General features: G+C 50.2%; 1 protein-coding gene across 7 annotated transcripts in view; it reads left to right on the forward strand.

The window, feature by feature from the left end:
* Positions 1–16,014, forward strand: part of LOC143369846 (LIM/homeobox protein Lhx9-like) — a 103,430-nt gene that overhangs the window by 54,877 nt on the left and 32,539 nt on the right. For 2 of the 7 annotated variants that reach the window (XR_013085511.1, XM_076814248.1), the window contains exons 1-3: positions 904–2,335; positions 13,832–14,123; positions 14,241–14,703. Coding sequence is in view for 6 of the 7 variants with exons in the window: in XM_076814248.1 (XP_076670363.1) it covers positions 2,288–2,335; positions 13,832–14,123; positions 14,241–14,703 (803 nt within the window). In the remaining variant the exon portion in view is untranslated. Of the gene's footprint in view, positions 1–903; positions 2,336–13,831; positions 14,124–14,240; positions 14,704–16,014 lie in introns of those variants that run through there. The other 5 variants (XM_076814254.1, XM_076814252.1, XM_076814251.1 and 2 more) reach the window with 4 other exon arrangements.

Raw genomic sequence — 16,014 nt, forward strand, 5'->3', positions numbered from 1 at the left:
AATTTCTGTCTATCGTGGACACCGGAGCGAGACTCGATCGTTGTGTAACGGCAAGAAAATCGTGGCCAAAAAGCGTCGAGTCGGTCGCGGATAGAGAGGCGAGCGAACAATGTCGTGTACAAAGGCTTCGATCGACGAATGGGGCAAAAAGATGAAGGCCGCCACTGTTCCGCCGAATCGACTTTCCAGAGAGGGAAATAAAAAGACCCAGAAGCCCGCTGGAGACCGCAGAAAGCGTGGCCGGATGCAACTGCCTGCTCCGCTGACTCCTGGATTCTCCTCGAGGCGTCGAATCGATGACGCGAATTTTACCGCTACCGTTCGACTCCCATTTCTGCCCTCCCGTCGCTGCTCCCATCCCCCTTCGGTGCTTCTGATTCGTGACGGAAGAAAAAAAGTCACGGCTAAACGACGATCCCGCGATGTCTCGCGTGACAAAAGGCGACGAGACGCCTCCCCGTGTAATTTGGTTTGTTTATGCAAATGCCAGGTGGTTAAGGGCACCGGTGGTTGAATCATCCGTCGAGCAGCGGACTCCCTTTTTTCCTTCCTCGAAACACGTACAAAACGAGCGTAATGACGGGGCGTGAACGTTCGGCTTTCAATTTGGAGCGAAAACGAGGTGTCTGGGCACTCGAGTACTTTGACGAGTGTCGTGGCGCTTCGAGGCTCCTTTTTTATCGATTTTATTGTCCCTTAATTAAACGAATCGAAGCTGTAACTGTGAGGCTCGGCTGTTTAGCGGGACGTAACGTACCGTGACTATTGGCTGAAGGTTTAGGGGGATTCGCGTTCGAGTTTATACGGGTTTAATTGGGCTTTATTCATCTACAATCATAGACACACAATACACGCGCACGTTTTCGCTCCGAATACGTGCCGGTGCGCTATATATGGTGCACGATGATGGATGAAACGCTCCCTCGCATCATCGTGAACATTAATAGTATCCAAGCCAGTTATACCACAAGGGATTCCCTGTGTTTAATGCATTTCACAAAGCGAAAAACCTAAAACTTGTGCATAAGCGCCTACGCCACTGCGCGCTGCAGCTGAGCCGCTGTCCTCTCGGCGCAGACGGTTCTCCGGTGCAGCGGCGTGGAGCGTAGTCGCGCGACGACAGAGACAGACAAGACAGAAAGGCAGGGATAGGAGAGGAGGAGAGGGTTCTCTCGTGGGGTTCCCTGCAGGGGCGGTGCTTGTCGTTGGCCCGCAGAGGGGCGCAGGGGCGCCAGTGGGACGGCCTTCGCGGAACCGTGTCCGCCCCTCCTTCTGTCGTCCCGGCTTTCGCGGTTCCGCCGCGGCGCGGCGCTGCGCCCGGCTGGAACCAGTTGCAGCTGTGCCGGTTCCCTCACTCCGCATCGCGGCTTCGCCACGGCAGAGACGGGCCTTGTGTATTTACCGTGGCGCGGCGTGCTCGCGCGTTACCTCGATTCCTGGCGTCGTTGCTCTCGTGGACGGTGTCGCGGTCGGTCGGGTCTCGTCGAGTTCCGGGCACATGCGCCATGAAACGGGCCTGATACGTCCGCGTCAGGTCGTTCCCATCGCTGGAGGACGCGAACTGAGATCGATTCCCGGTTACCCCGAAGCCTCGCGAACGGACTCTCCACGGGCAGGCTGGTAGAGAGATACTCTGGAGTGCAGGTGCGCGGACTAGCCGGGTGTTGTTCGCTCGCCCGATCGTTCCTTCGTCTACACTGTGGTGCTCAGTGAAGCGGTTTTCCGACCGGTCCCGACGATATGGGACCAGGGATTCTGCGACAGGATATACACACGTTACACACGGACTCTGTCCAGCCGCCACGGCACGCGTCGATGAACCTGTCCCTGATCAGTGATTTTGTGCAGTGAGGGGTGTACATTGGTCCCAGGGGGACAACGGTGACTCTGATCGAGTGCGTCCGTACTGTTCCCAGCCGGCCGGTAGTAGCTGGTTTCTCGGGGTGCTTAGTTCACGGCGAGATGTGCCCGCGAGGGCGTGCGTTCTACCCTCGCTCGCTAGACAACTCTCGGTTCTTCTGCATTGCCGCGGTCGCTCGCTAAACGGGGACCCGAGGTAGTTCGTGGTGACGTTGTTGTGCGCGGAATAAGTTGCTGGACCGAGGGGACCAGGGAAGAGCAAGGTGACAGCGGTGGTGAAGGCAGAAGAAGGAGGCAAAAGAAGCGAATCTGCGCAGCGGACGCCATCTCCGCGTTATCGGCAAGCGGATCCCCCGGGACTCCCCCCCAAGCAGCTTCGGCGTCGCGCACCCTCGGCGGGAACTACCCCGCGACAGCAGCCACCCTGATGGGAGTGTATGAGGAGCGCGCCCCTCCTACCACCGGCATGCACTGGGTGAGTGTCATCCCTCTGTTCTCTCTCCTTTGCTTATTGGCCGTGCACACAGGGGTCCTTTGTGTCTCGGTGGCCTCGATGATCTGTGGATGATGATCCTTGCCCAACCCTTTCATCTTCCCCGTGTCTACCCTCTCGCGACTTGACACTTGCGCTTCGGCAACCCTTTCGACTATCGCGGGCTAATTGAATGCTGCGTACTTTGCTATATTTCACGGATGATTAATCTCTCGGAGTTGGCTTTAGCTTCCCTCACATTTCGACTTTGTTAAGGGCTGTTTTAGAGTGTTACGTTCTCTGAATCATTCTCTGCTTCATCAGTCGCCCGATGAATCATAGTCCTTCACATTTTGACACGTGTTGTCTTACGCGGGCTTATTTCAAGATAGTACAATCTCTATACCTACCTCAACTTCCAAACTTTGACCCTCCAATCGTCCGAACCACTGTTAAAGCCACTGCCACCACAACTGTCCAATACTCCAAAAGGAATTAAACCTCCAAACTGCTAAAACACAGAATACGTCACGATACTCCAAACGAGACACCACATCACCTATCAACTGTCACCAATCTTAACCCTTTCGCGCTCCAAAAATCAGCAAACTTCCAAATGATTTCCACCAAAGAACAGCGCGATATCATTTAAAAGCTCGCGTCTCACATCGACGGCCGATCGAAGCCGACGCCTAGCGAACTCGTACGTACCTTTTAATGCAAACAAATGCTCGGCCAGATAATTCGGTGCGATGATTTCACTGCTTCGGATTCTGTAATCGGAATATTGGCGCTCGCGCGACTGGTCGCCGATGAATTCCGAAGCTTATCGGCGACGTAACGCCCTAGTGATACATTCACGGAGCCACAGCGACGCAGGCGAAACGGGTTTTTTGATCCGCAATGTCGTAGATCGGTGGCGACAGAAAAGAAACCGACGTAGATGGCCTTCGTGCCTGTCCACGCGATCCAGGATTTGACGGATCGCTGGCAGAGTCGCTGATTTTTGGACGCCAACGGTAGAACGAGTAGAATCGATTGTTCGCTGAACGTTAGAGGTTTCTGTCATCCGTCGCATTGAGAATTCTAAAAATCCATGGTCCGCAGGAAAAGTGATATAAAAGTGTTAGATGTAAAGCAGATAGCAGCATAGATGCGTTGGAAGATATTACAAGAAAATTAGTTCCAAGATTCATTCGGTGGTGAGGTGGGAAGGTTTTTGCGAGGAAACTAATTAATGTGGCATTAATCGTAAACTGTGTTGCTGTTCAAAGTGCTGCTTTATATGTACATACATGTTTAATGAGATCTCACGCTCCGAATAGTTAATTAGTGCATAATTGGGGAAGCTCAGAATGCAATGGACATTGTATCGCTGCGTTTTACAAATCGGAATCGGTAGAAATTTGTGACAGCTCCTTCGATCATAGCCTGTATCGTTATAAAACTGCCGAATGATGCTTGATACGAGAAAACGGTGAATTCGTGGAATGACGAGGGTGAAGGGGACGTTGGGGCGTTCTCTATCCACCTCCTTTGGTTGGCGTAGCCGCTGTTAATGCATCGGTTCAATTAGCGGCCAACACGGTGACACGGAACAATCAATTACGTTTGTTTACAAGGTGTACCCGTTAACGGCGCTGCCAGTGAGCGGCCATTTAAAACGGAATTAACATTCCTCGAAGATGAACGCGGGTTTCGCTGATCGTACATTGTTCGGGCATTCGAAACGCTCGCGTGAAACGAAGACGGGTGTCGCCATTCGAAACCTTCAGCCACGTTCTTCCATCTAATTCTCTGCCCTGTCGCTGATGAACTAAAGCTGTGATCGTCGCGCGAAAAGAAAAGAACAAGATAGTCGGCTCGTTTCTCTAAAATTACTACACTGAAACAATAATAATCTTCATTGCCCCAAAATTCATTTTCCATCGATACATCCGCAGCTCCTTATTTCTAACAAACAATCGCGTTGTCTTCCACGGCTTCCCACTCCGCACTCGGCGAAAAGATTCATACGTTTCTGCTCGATTTCAATCGCCTATTTCGTTGCCTCGCGGTCTCGAGGCCCTTCGAATGTCTGCGAAATAATTGCGATTAGGGGGATCGTAGATTCTCTCGGCCTCGCGTTCCAGCGAAATTAATTTCAGTCGAGCGATAAGGAACCCGGTAGCGGTGTCCGTCGCCTTGCCTATGAACGAGCATCCTCGGGCATCGTCGTTCGGAGCCCAGTGCCGTTCCTTTAATTCTTCTAATAGATTTCTGAGTGGCAGGGCGGAAATAGTCGATTCGCGAACCAGAGACAACGGCTGAACGGCGTAAATATTTTGTTTACCGAAATATCGTGGCCGATTAAAGACTATCGCGTAAAGTCCACGGGCGCCGTGCGTCGAACGTCCTAATCTCCTTCGACCAGCGATTATTTTATCGCACGAAGCGCTCGGAACGAGGGGGAACGGTTTTTCGACTGCGCTCCAATGCCTAACTGGATGCCACCGAGAGAGGGCCGATTTTCTCGCGGACGCTTGGCGCAAGCAGATTTCCCTATGTCTCATTCGGCGCTGCTCGGAGCCGCGGTCGCGGCAAAACACGAAGATAAGTGACAGACTCCGCGACAGTTTGCTTGTGAATTATGGCCAGCAGAGATGGAACTTTTGGAGCATTCTTCGCTGGTTTATTTAGCCAGTTGGGGGTACTCGGGAGGATGAGTTATGAGGATGTTGTTCTCCTCGAGGAGGATTCTGAAGGGCAGAACGAGGGGCAGTTCCTTAGGTCCATTGAAAATTGAAGATTGGGAATGTAGAACTTTCCCCTTCTGCCTAAACTTCTATTTACTAATCAATCCCAAAGCGAGCTTCAAGTGTTCCAACAATCGAGGTGCCTTGTCCGGCGAGGAACTTTTCAAGTCCCTAAACAGTCCTAGCGAAAATTCCACAGAATCTTGGAAGCCAAAATTTTCTTGGCTCCTCTGGAGAGGCTAGTGAAGCGTATCACCGATATCTCGTGCCTCTTATTTATTGGGCGTCGTTTAGTCTCACGACGCTCTTGATCGTTCTCCATTGCGCGCGATGTCGGACGTGTGCGTCAGCGTGGAGCCGGGGCTCAGCCGGCCGAAGAGAGTGTGATTATTGTAACTTCGATGAGATAAGGGCATCGTGGCACGAACGTGTCTGCTGGTGATAGTGGTCCGTTTGTGCGAGCGTAATTTATTAGCCGGCTGGCCAGAGATATGTCCGCCGACGCCGCGGCGGGCATCGCGACTCGCTGTTCAAACCATTCCCGCGTTTTAATAACACGTCAAAACGCGCACCAGAATCCTCCTTCTTCGTGATCTAATCCACCTGCATCTGTCACGAACATCCGATGCAAACGCGCTCCACGATCCCATTTCCTCTGCTCCTACTGTGGGCTGTCAATGGCAACTAATTCTCTACAAGATTCTGAAATATGAAAAATCACTTGCGACTGTAGAAGTTTGATAGTAATATCGCTGCTCTTTCGATACTGCGTTGTCGCCAGAGGCTGGAGAAGAACGTGCAAGAGAGTTCGGCTTGTTAGTGATATATGTAGGTCTATGGTCAGACGTGACGGAGTAGGTACCTAAAGGTGTCGTTTCTCTATGGACGAATTCCACCTACGCCCAAATCAGCCGCAACGCCCGTGATTTTCATTAAAGTAGATTTTCTTACACGCGACTGGACGCAACGTGAAGTATTTCAAAGTCGATTTTCTTGGAAATGAGGCGCGATAGAAGAAAAAGTTACTCTTTCTTTTCGACTTATAACAAGTAAATAAGTCGAAAAAGGGGAATAACATTTTTTGATACTGCGCTTCATTTTCGAGAAAAATGAGTTTGAAATTCTTGTCGTTAACTTCAGTTCTATCGCTCATTCACACCTTCTGCAGTTTATTCTGCGCCAGTTCAGACAAACTGTTTAGTCTTCAAGTGATATTCCCAATGTGTACTCGAGTTACATATGCAGAGCTAAACCGTCGTTTAATCCGCAAATCATTTTGCGATAGTTTCTTTGAATTATTGAAAAAGCATCTTTTGAGGCTGCTCAAAGTGGTAGTGGTTCTATCGTGATATTGTCAAATACAAAGTGTTTCTGTCGCGTGGAAGTACTTTTGCGAAATCGTGGAGCTCATTACGCTTTGCTGCCAGTAGCGTTCACTCATTCTTTCAGCGGTTTGATTAGGAGGTTCGGGCGTGATTAATATATAGGTGAATCGCAATGGTTGGCAAGAGAGACGCGGTCTGAATTTTTGCGGAACGCAAAGTGGACGTCGAAGGAGGGAAAGCAATATCTCGGGGTCGGGTCGTGATTCTTGGCCTGCTCGGTATGCGCCGCTTTGTGTCATTTCATCTCATCGCTCTCAGCATTTAAATAATCGTTTTCTGGTGACTCGCGTCAACTTCTCAATACGCGTTTCCATTTCGACCATGTCGCGTCAGTGATCACAACCCACGAACACTCCATTGCGTGCTTCATCTCTTGTCAAAACTTCGAGCACTATTAACAAACTGTCCTTTATTTTTTTAATAAATTGTTTACTTCCTTCAGACTGGCTAAAGTCTTTACATTGAAGAAGAATTTTGAACGAAGTTTTTTATTTTGAAATTCGTTATCATTAGGTAATATCGTTAGTGTAGTTCATTAATATCTTATAGGAAGCAGTAGGTCTTACGCAATTAACTCAGTTCGCTGGAAGAAAACGACAGATCATCGAAATTCGTGATTTCTCGATTGCAGTCACGTTTCTCTTGTACCGAAGCAATCAAACCACTTCACTTCCCTTCGCTGCGTCTCGATTCTAAGAGTTGTGCAATAATGCACCGGATGCATGGCAAGGACAGAAAGATTCAATTTAATGTCCGAGGTCTCGGCTTCACTTACCACCAAATGTGTCGTGTCTCGTTCGAATCCTTCGATGCCTCGTCGATTCTCATCGCTGAAAGTCGTCCGATACTCGAACACGCAGAATCGAGAAGTGAAAAATTATTGGGGCGATTCGAAGCGGAAACGCGAGTTGGTTCTGGGCTTCGGTGATTCATCGAACTCACAAAACGCGGGTTTCGCAATCGGGCATAGAAGCGCGCAATAGGCTCGCCAGTTTTAACGGAAATTAATATTCACGGCGATTGGCTGGCGCGCCGCGATAAGCGCGTCAAAATTTCGCGAGCGCGGTGCAAGCGATCGATACTTGAATTGGGTTCGAGTCACAGCAAACATTGGTGCTCGCGAAAGGTCGCGGATCTCTCATTTAAATACTTCAAATTGTACTCTCTGCTTCGGTGATCGATAATCAACGTCTGATCCCCCCCCAAAAAAGTCCACGAATCCACATCAAACGATGCCAAAAACTACTTCAATACCCCTTCAAGAATCAGACTCCAACAAATCCACCAATATTTCCACTAAATCGTTAAAAAAGTTGGAGCTACGAAATCAGAGGAGGCACTTCTCAGCGCAACATTGGGAAAACCCATCCTCCCTCGAGTGTCTTCAACGAAACCACCCCCAGCCACTCCACCAGTCATCGAATCCTCCAATACTCGATGCGCAAAGACCACGCGGGTTCCGGTCCGAGGGGGTTGAATTTATACGCGCATACATATTCGCCGTCCAACTCCTCTCGTCGCGGATCCACTTTTCCCACTTTTTTTTTTTACATTCCTGCTACCGTCGCCGAATAACCGGAGATGGCACAGTAGCCACGAGTAGCCACGGTCCAATATTTTTGTCCGCTTCGCGGCTCGATCCCGGCGTGTTGGTAGCCGGTCGGCGCGGAGAAGTGCAGATAGCGAGGCGGTTTATCGGTCCTCTGCGGTGTTAACCGTCGCCCACGCGTTTTAAGAGAGAAACCACAGCCTCGAGCCAGTAGTACGCCAGAGTGGACGAGGCTGTTTATTGTTATCACTATCATGGCCGGCCAAGGGAAGCTGATACGCGCCGACACGTCAGAGGGACGCGCGTGTTTATAGAATCGAGAAAGCTCTTGTCGCTGCTGGCTGTTTGTCGAGGGACGATGGAACGTGGAGTGGTTTCACGCGACTATTCTCCAACCCCACTGCTTCATCGGGGGCAGTTGCTTGGATTTGGGAACTGTGGTAGAAGGTTTGAATGCGAAGGTGGGAGGTAATCGGGAATTAAAGGATGCTGTGATTTAGAAGCACTTTATTGCATTCAAGCTTCCCGCCACGAAGATAATATATCATCCGAGAAGCGACGCACAGTTTCCCGCCTGTTTTTCCATTCATTTTTGCGAACGACTGACAGTCAAGCGTTGGAGCACACTGTCGCTCGACGGAAAATACGTTTCAACATTTTCCCCCGATCACTTGGCAAGTCCGAGTCCTTGAAACTTTCCCCCATCGAAGCGGGCTTGCTCGTCGAGCCTTCCCAGGGTGGTCGGATCGATTCGAGCGGTTTTCCCATCGTTAAATCACCAGGGACGGTGATAACAGGCTCGGCGTCGACGTTTTCCAGCGGACGGTGAGAGCCGTTCTCGGAAAAATTCCCGTCGTCGGCGATGCTCGTTGCACGATTCATGCGACCATGGATTCTCATAAATCATAAGAGATCGCGGGGCTCGACAAAAAGAATCGCGCTCCAATTACCTCGATTCCTTGGCCGCGAAAAGGGGGGAAAAAGCTGCCGCTACGCTGAGAAAAAGCCGCGGAGCCGAGCCACGAGTTTTGTTGCGTGGCGGTTTTCCTCGCTGCCGCGATAAGGCACCGTGAAATAAATTTCATTAGATACGGTTTAGAAGATATTTCGAGGAATTGTCGCTGCCACGGTCTCTCGCGTGGATCTGCGGATGGGATCGATCTTTTTGCGTGGGCGGAATCGGCGGTCTTGCACGCAGACCACGGAGAAGGAGAAACACGACTCCCTGGTCTCTCTTCGCTGCCTTTCCTCGGAAATATTTCCAACTTGAATCGTTGAATTGCCTCGCATCTCTGTCCCCCTAATTCCAAATCCATCTTCAATCTTCTTCAATTTCCAACACTCCTCGATAGATGCCAACATTTTTACCTTCTCGTATCCCTCCACCGATTCCCCACATCTCGCCACGGGGTATCGCGGTAAACGTTGCACGAAAACCCTCCTGGACAGCAGCCAGCGCAAAAATGAATCACCGATTCCTTATCAATCCCAAAGTCATGCCGCGAACTTACTAAATCATACCGCTATCGCACGCCGCGGTCGGTCAACATGTTCGTGCACATACGACGAGCGAAACAGAAACGGGAAGGAGGTATGCGCGCAACGTACGGTTGCAATTGGCGGTCGATATCTCGAAACGGTTTCGACCACTGTCGGGGGGGAGCACAATCGACGAGTCGCGCCGCGGCTCCGGCTGTCGGGCGACATTTCTGTCGGCATTCTACGGCTTTTCGTGCCGGCATCCCGCGAGGCGGATTCCGCGCTCGTTCGTTATTTACTTCACGTTTCGTGAAAATGAAAAAGGCGGAGTCTTGTGCAAGTTCGCTCGCGGTGAAAGTCCGTTTTGCAGTCCGCGCCGGAGCCCAGGGCCTCCTTGCGGGTCCACTCTCGGCAGATGGATAAGGATCTCTCGCCGGCTAGCGAAGATCGATCGACCGGTCGTTTCGTGGGAAATTTATAGGATGGGCGTACTCGATCGTCGTCTAGCCGCTCGGACGCGGCTCTGACGCTTACGAAACCGCGGCAGAATTCTGGAAATGGAGCTCGCGCCGCTCTGGACAGGGCGCTACCGTTCGCGGAAACTTCGCGCCCCCTCTTAAATGTCTGCGATTACTTCACCGATATTTTCAGTGGTAACAGAAATTGACGAGCCTGTCTGCATCGCACGCACCGGGTCGCGGGAGTTCCTATTATTGTACATCGATGCTCAACGGTCCGGGAACTTCATAAAGAAAACTCATGCGCGAAAATTCCTCTTCTTTTCTGTTCCCGCGTCGTGCAACTCAGAACATGCAAGTTATGGGAATTTTACTACCGCTTAAATCGCGACGCAGTCGTGCGCTGTCGTCAGCTTTCAGTATCTTAAACATTCCCATCGTCAGAATTCGCGTGAACCACGCAGAAGTAATGAAGCATTCAGGCTGCGGAGAGGCAACTCTTTATCTGCATAAGGATTACGATGTTCATTCGCGAAATTCTCGCGCAGGGAATAATACTCCGCGGTTTGTGTATTCGTGCTTTGAAACGGGGGGGAGACGGCAAAAAACCCTCGTGAGAAAGGCGCACGCGAATGGAAAAATGGAGGCACGATTTCCAGCGGCGCGACGCTGTAAGGAATATATGTATCCCTATTTGCATCCGTTGTTGGCGCTTCTACCGTTGATGCCTGATACGAGAGGAAAGGTTGGGAAATCTCATTGAGACACGTCGAAAGAAAAGCGACCGAGTATGCGCCTCTGTCTCAGCTCCCAAGGAACATCCTCGCGTACCGCTTCTTCGTAAGCGCAACTTGACACAATGGAGTGTTAAGAAACGCGCCTGACTGCTGGAAAAAGGCGCGCATTGTTCGGGTAATTCGCGGTGGTTAATAATGACATTAAACTCGGAACAATAAACGAATCTGACGTCGACTCCTCGCGCGATTCATCGGGACGTGTTCCCTCGCGGCGTAATGAATATTGCTTAATTACTAAATTACTGAATTAACGTCGACAGCCTATTAATAACGTTCGATCACGATACTCGCGAGTGATCGTCTCAAGCGGGATATCCATAGACGATAGTGTTACATTGATATCTTGGAAAGAAATGAGGAGACCTCCGATACCGCAATCAGCGTCCTTCGTCATCGCCCGAGGTAGTTAGTTTTGTGCCAGTTAGTGAATCTTAGATCCTGTCGACCGGTTGAAAAAAAAATAACATATTTGTCCGTAGAATCGAGTTCACCTCCGCGGGGTGCCCTGAATAAAACGCGGCGCAAGAAAGTCGCCCAATCAAAGTTCCATTCGGAGCTTAATCAATGATCTTGGATGGAAACGCGCAGAGTTGTCGATACGTTGCTCGCTAGGAGCTATCTTGGAAACTCGCGTTCCTAGGATTCTTTCAGCGACCCGGTTTATTACATAAGAAACAACAGCCGCTCCATCCACGTAACCGTTACGCTGCGCGGTGAAAATTAGCTTCGCAACGAACAAAGTCAGCGGTTTCTATTGGGCTTCTCCCTCGCCGCCACTCGTTTTATCCGATCGATCTCTTTACGCACCACACGCGTCCTTCTACGAACCACTCATCCTCGGGTGAATCGATAAAAAGGAGCAGGCACGTTGCGAACGGAATGCGAATTTCACGAGGGATCGTCATCGCTGTATCTGATTTTACAGGGAGGGCCGAGCAAAGGGGTGAAATAATAAGGTACTTATTCAGCTTTCGAACGTTCTATTGACTCGTAAAGTCATACAGAAAATCGACTTAAGTAGGTGTAACAAGGGTCTCCCGGATATAAATCACCATTAGTCTCCATAATTGGATGAGCTCTCAGTATATTCCCTAGCCGCGCGAAGCCTCCAGGGAATCCCCCAGATCCGCCACACGACCGCGACGCCGGGGCCGAAGGAGCAATTAATTCCGCGCCGCTGCCGGAATCCGAGCTCGAATTCGTCAGCGTCGGCCCGGACGGTCTTCGAGACGTCTGACCGGCAGAAGTTAAACCACCCTTGGGTAGGCTCGATCACAAACGCGCCGCTCGCATCGAGGCGCGGTATAAATACCGGTATCTGGTGTCGTAAAGCGCGGCATTGGTTTTCCGCGGGAGAATGGAGGAGAAATACCGAGGGAGCGAGAGGGAAATGGGGAAGAAAGGGCGGTCGGGGTGGGGGATAGGAGAGACGGGGTAGAAAGCGGGAGGGAAAGAGGAAGAGAGGAAAAAAAGGGTAGGCGGAAGGAGAGGGACGAGAAAGAGAGGACCCAGGGCAGCTCGCCACACGTAATTTATGTCTGCGGCGCAGCGCGGCCGCGTTGACAGTTGAAACACGGCGGCGACTCGGATTGGTCGGCTGTGGGCGCCTTATAGGGTCGCGCGCATGCGCACACCGGCTCACGACATCCATCAGAGGCGACCAGCTACCGCCGTCAGCGTGCCACTCTTTATCTTTCTCCTCTTTTCTCTAGTCCCCTTGCCCTTTGCCGATGTCAACCGTGCCGTAATCCTCTGTCACTTGGGGTACACCGTCCTCCCCGTCTTCCTTCGTCTTCCTTCGTCTTCCTTCGTCTTCGTCGCTGCCCAGGCTGTTGTCCTATTTCGCCTATTCCGTTCGCGTCGGCTGACGGCCGGTGGCGACGCGACGTCTTCCGACGATGTCCTTTACAGTCCCTACTCGCGTCCACTTCACGTCTACCTTCAGTGGAAAGTGTCTCCTCGCCATCTTAGGCAGGCGCGTCGGTTACTTTTACCGATGAGCTTTTTTCAGGTATCGTCGATGGTTACTGGTTTTCAGGGAGCAGCTCTTGACGCGACGTTTTTTGGCGCCTTTTGTCCCATCGGCTCACCGGCTCGAGCTCCTTTCTCTTTGAACCTTTAATTGGACGATTCCCGAGTGTACTTTCACTGCGTTTGTCTGTCTTTGGTCATTGATTTCTCACGATGTCGTTTTCGTAAAACATAGTCACGGTTCCGCCGCGCTACTTCGGGGTACAGAGGTACCTATCGGATGAGGATTTTCGAGCGGATATATGGTATCAGGTGCTTGCAAGCTGGTTCTGGTGGTACCATCGCTGGACCGCGAAGAGCAGAGAGGCGTCAATGTTGAGCGACGAGAGATCGTGTTGCAAAACAGGGGACTTGTTGGATAATCGTTTGACGCTACGACACGATGCTGAGGATCAATTAACTCTTCCTGTTGGTTGTTCCACGTGCACGTATATTGCTGGCTGTGGGCAGTTCTTACTAATTTCAGTGAAGAGGTACACATATAGCCTATACGAGCGAACGTGATAATCCTTGGTGAACACATTCGTGAGTCACCCTACGTCTAATTTCCATATATCTACCAGCGTCGAAAACATGAAGTAATCCGTGGCCCGCAGATACTCATCAGTGGTAAAAACACGGAATATGCTGTAATCCGATGATGAAGTATCGATGTAACGATCATACTTTATTCGCTCCTCCTCCCATTTTCTAAATCTCCTTCCCACGGGCCCTGGAACGTTGCCACCGCGTATTAAAGCAGATCAGTCTACTTTAAAAAGGCGAACGCGCGGTGACTTTGAACCTATCCGCGTAAGGAGGCACGTGGATTTAAACCGACTGAAAGCGAACAGCGCGATTACTCAGCAATCCGTAGAACTTTGCTCCGCAACCGTTTCATTCCGCCTGCAGTTTTTGCCACCAGCCATTACGCAATTGCTGTCCACAGTGGCCCGCGAGAGTTGATCACCGATGATCAATGCACAGTAGGTTGGGCAACTGTCTGTCCCAAAAACGTTGGCGATCACGGACCGAATCTCTGCAGCGGAACAGTTTCTAAAGTGCTCGGCTTGGTGTTTGTTCCAGCAGCCGGCCAGCTCGCAGGAGCGTGGCAGCGGCTTGGCTGTGGGGCGTCAAGGGGGGCCCGGTAGCGCGGGGGGGCCCGGAGCAGTGGACCAGGCTAGGGACCTAAGTCCCTGCCTCCCCGCGTCCATGGGCGACGCTGCACGACCCACCACCTTGCCGTGCAGCCCTCCTGCCGCCCACCATCACGGGCCCCATCATACGCCCCTGCATCAGACCCACTGCGGCACCAACAACAACTGCTACGATGGCTCCACCACCCCCTACGACTCCAGGGACTACGATTCTCCCGGAGGTTGGTACCACACTCTGTTTCTAAACAGCGTTTCTTTACTCTCTTTCATCGGAGACTTGTACAGTAATCTTGGATAATCTGTTCCGCACCTGAATAGTAGACACTGCAATTATTCAGATTTTAGATATATCATCACATCAGCTCACCAAGCATTCAAATGTCGATCAGGTGGCCAGGAATACAGGACCAACAACAACAATAATAATAACAACGGCAGCTTCGAGAACCCTAGCGACCTGAGCATGCCACCCCAAACGACTCATCATCACCACCACCACCACCATCACCATTCCCATCTACATCCCCAGACCCACTCGCAAGAACAACAGACCACGGAACACTTGCACGCTATCCCGAAACTAGAGCCACCACCCACCCCGCCGGCACAGTCGGAGGACGTCCCCGGAGTCGTTTGCGCCGGATGTGGCCTTCGGATATCCGACAGGTTCTACCTGCAGGCCGTCGACAGGAGGTGGCACGCCGCCTGCCTTCAGTGCTCGCACTGCCGTCAGGGCCTCGACGGCGAGGTCACCTGTTTCAGCAGGGACGGCAACATCTACTGCAAGAAGGACTACTATCGGTGAGTCGATGGACATCACGTTTATTAATCTGGTTAACCCTTGGCTGGTAGTTGGCTGTGAAGCCAATTGAACAAATGGATGAATACATAGGGGAGACCGGGGCTAAAAGTTCCGGGGGTAAGTTGTTCCGATGGCTCTACCTTCAAAATAAAAAGAGCGTTGTACTTTAAATTCTTTTTCCGTGTGAGTTGATCACGCCACTCTGTCGCCCACTTTAATAGCGTCCGCGACAGCGAATTGTGTGGTTGTAAGCAAGGACTATTAGTCGCGTACCAGATAAGTAAAAAATTTTCTATCATTATTTTTTGGTCTATTTCAATTATTTAACGTCGATATTATAGATAATTATATTATAAAAAGAAATTAAAATACTACAATGTGGACAAGAGGCCACAGTAGGCTACAAGTACAAATCTCAATTAGTAGGTACCTACATACAGTTGAATGTAAGACTGATTAGTAGATAATAGTTTTTATACCAAAGATAATGTTTATGGTTATTATATCGTTTCGGTTTTCTTTTAAAGATAATACATTTTTGTTGGTCCGAACCTTCATAAATAAACATTACTAATAAAATTCTGTTTTATTTCATTACAAAATGAAATATTTCATTAAAAGGCAACTCTTATATCTTAGTAACAACTTACCCCAAAGTGATAACAACTTGCCCCATATAGGGGTAAGAAGTTCCGCTTCGATCAGCCACGAATAAATTACTTTCTATGAAAAACCTATTACAATATATTAAATACAAGCTTAAAATCAGAAAATATAATAAATTTAACAAGAAATTAGTCAATAGTGAAAAGAATAACTACATTATTTTCCAGTCATTTTTTATGTTTTATCGAAATCGGAACTTTTAGCCACGGTCTCCCCTACTCGGTTCGATCCTTTCAGGCGTCAACTTCGACCCAGTGTCGATTAGTTAGACTACCACCAACCAGCCGAGGGTTAACACTTCCAACTATGGTAGCTGTTGCACCCTCGAAAGCGCTTCATTTCATTCACAATTTCGCTGTATCTCCCCCCAACGACTATACTCGATATCTGCAATCGCACTGATACCTATGAATCTTCGCCTGGCCAGCTGATAATGCTCCCCGGTAAAGTAATTAAGCGAGACCGCAAAGTGCAGTGTCTCTCGCGTTTATCGGCTATGTTTCCCGAGGAAGTTCTGCGGTTAGGTCTACATGGTTGCTCTAGAATCAAGAACGCTTATGTAACCTTGAGGACTGCAGATGCAGAATTTGTCATGCATTCGGCACCTGTCAGTTTTCTATAACTGACATGCAAAATTGGACCGA

The sequence above is a fragment of the Andrena cerasifolii genome, chromosome 6 (genome assembly GCF_050908995.1).
Source record: "Andrena cerasifolii isolate SP2316 chromosome 6, iyAndCera1_principal, whole genome shotgun sequence".
Taxonomy (NCBI): domain Eukaryota; kingdom Metazoa; phylum Arthropoda; class Insecta; order Hymenoptera; family Andrenidae; genus Andrena; species Andrena cerasifolii.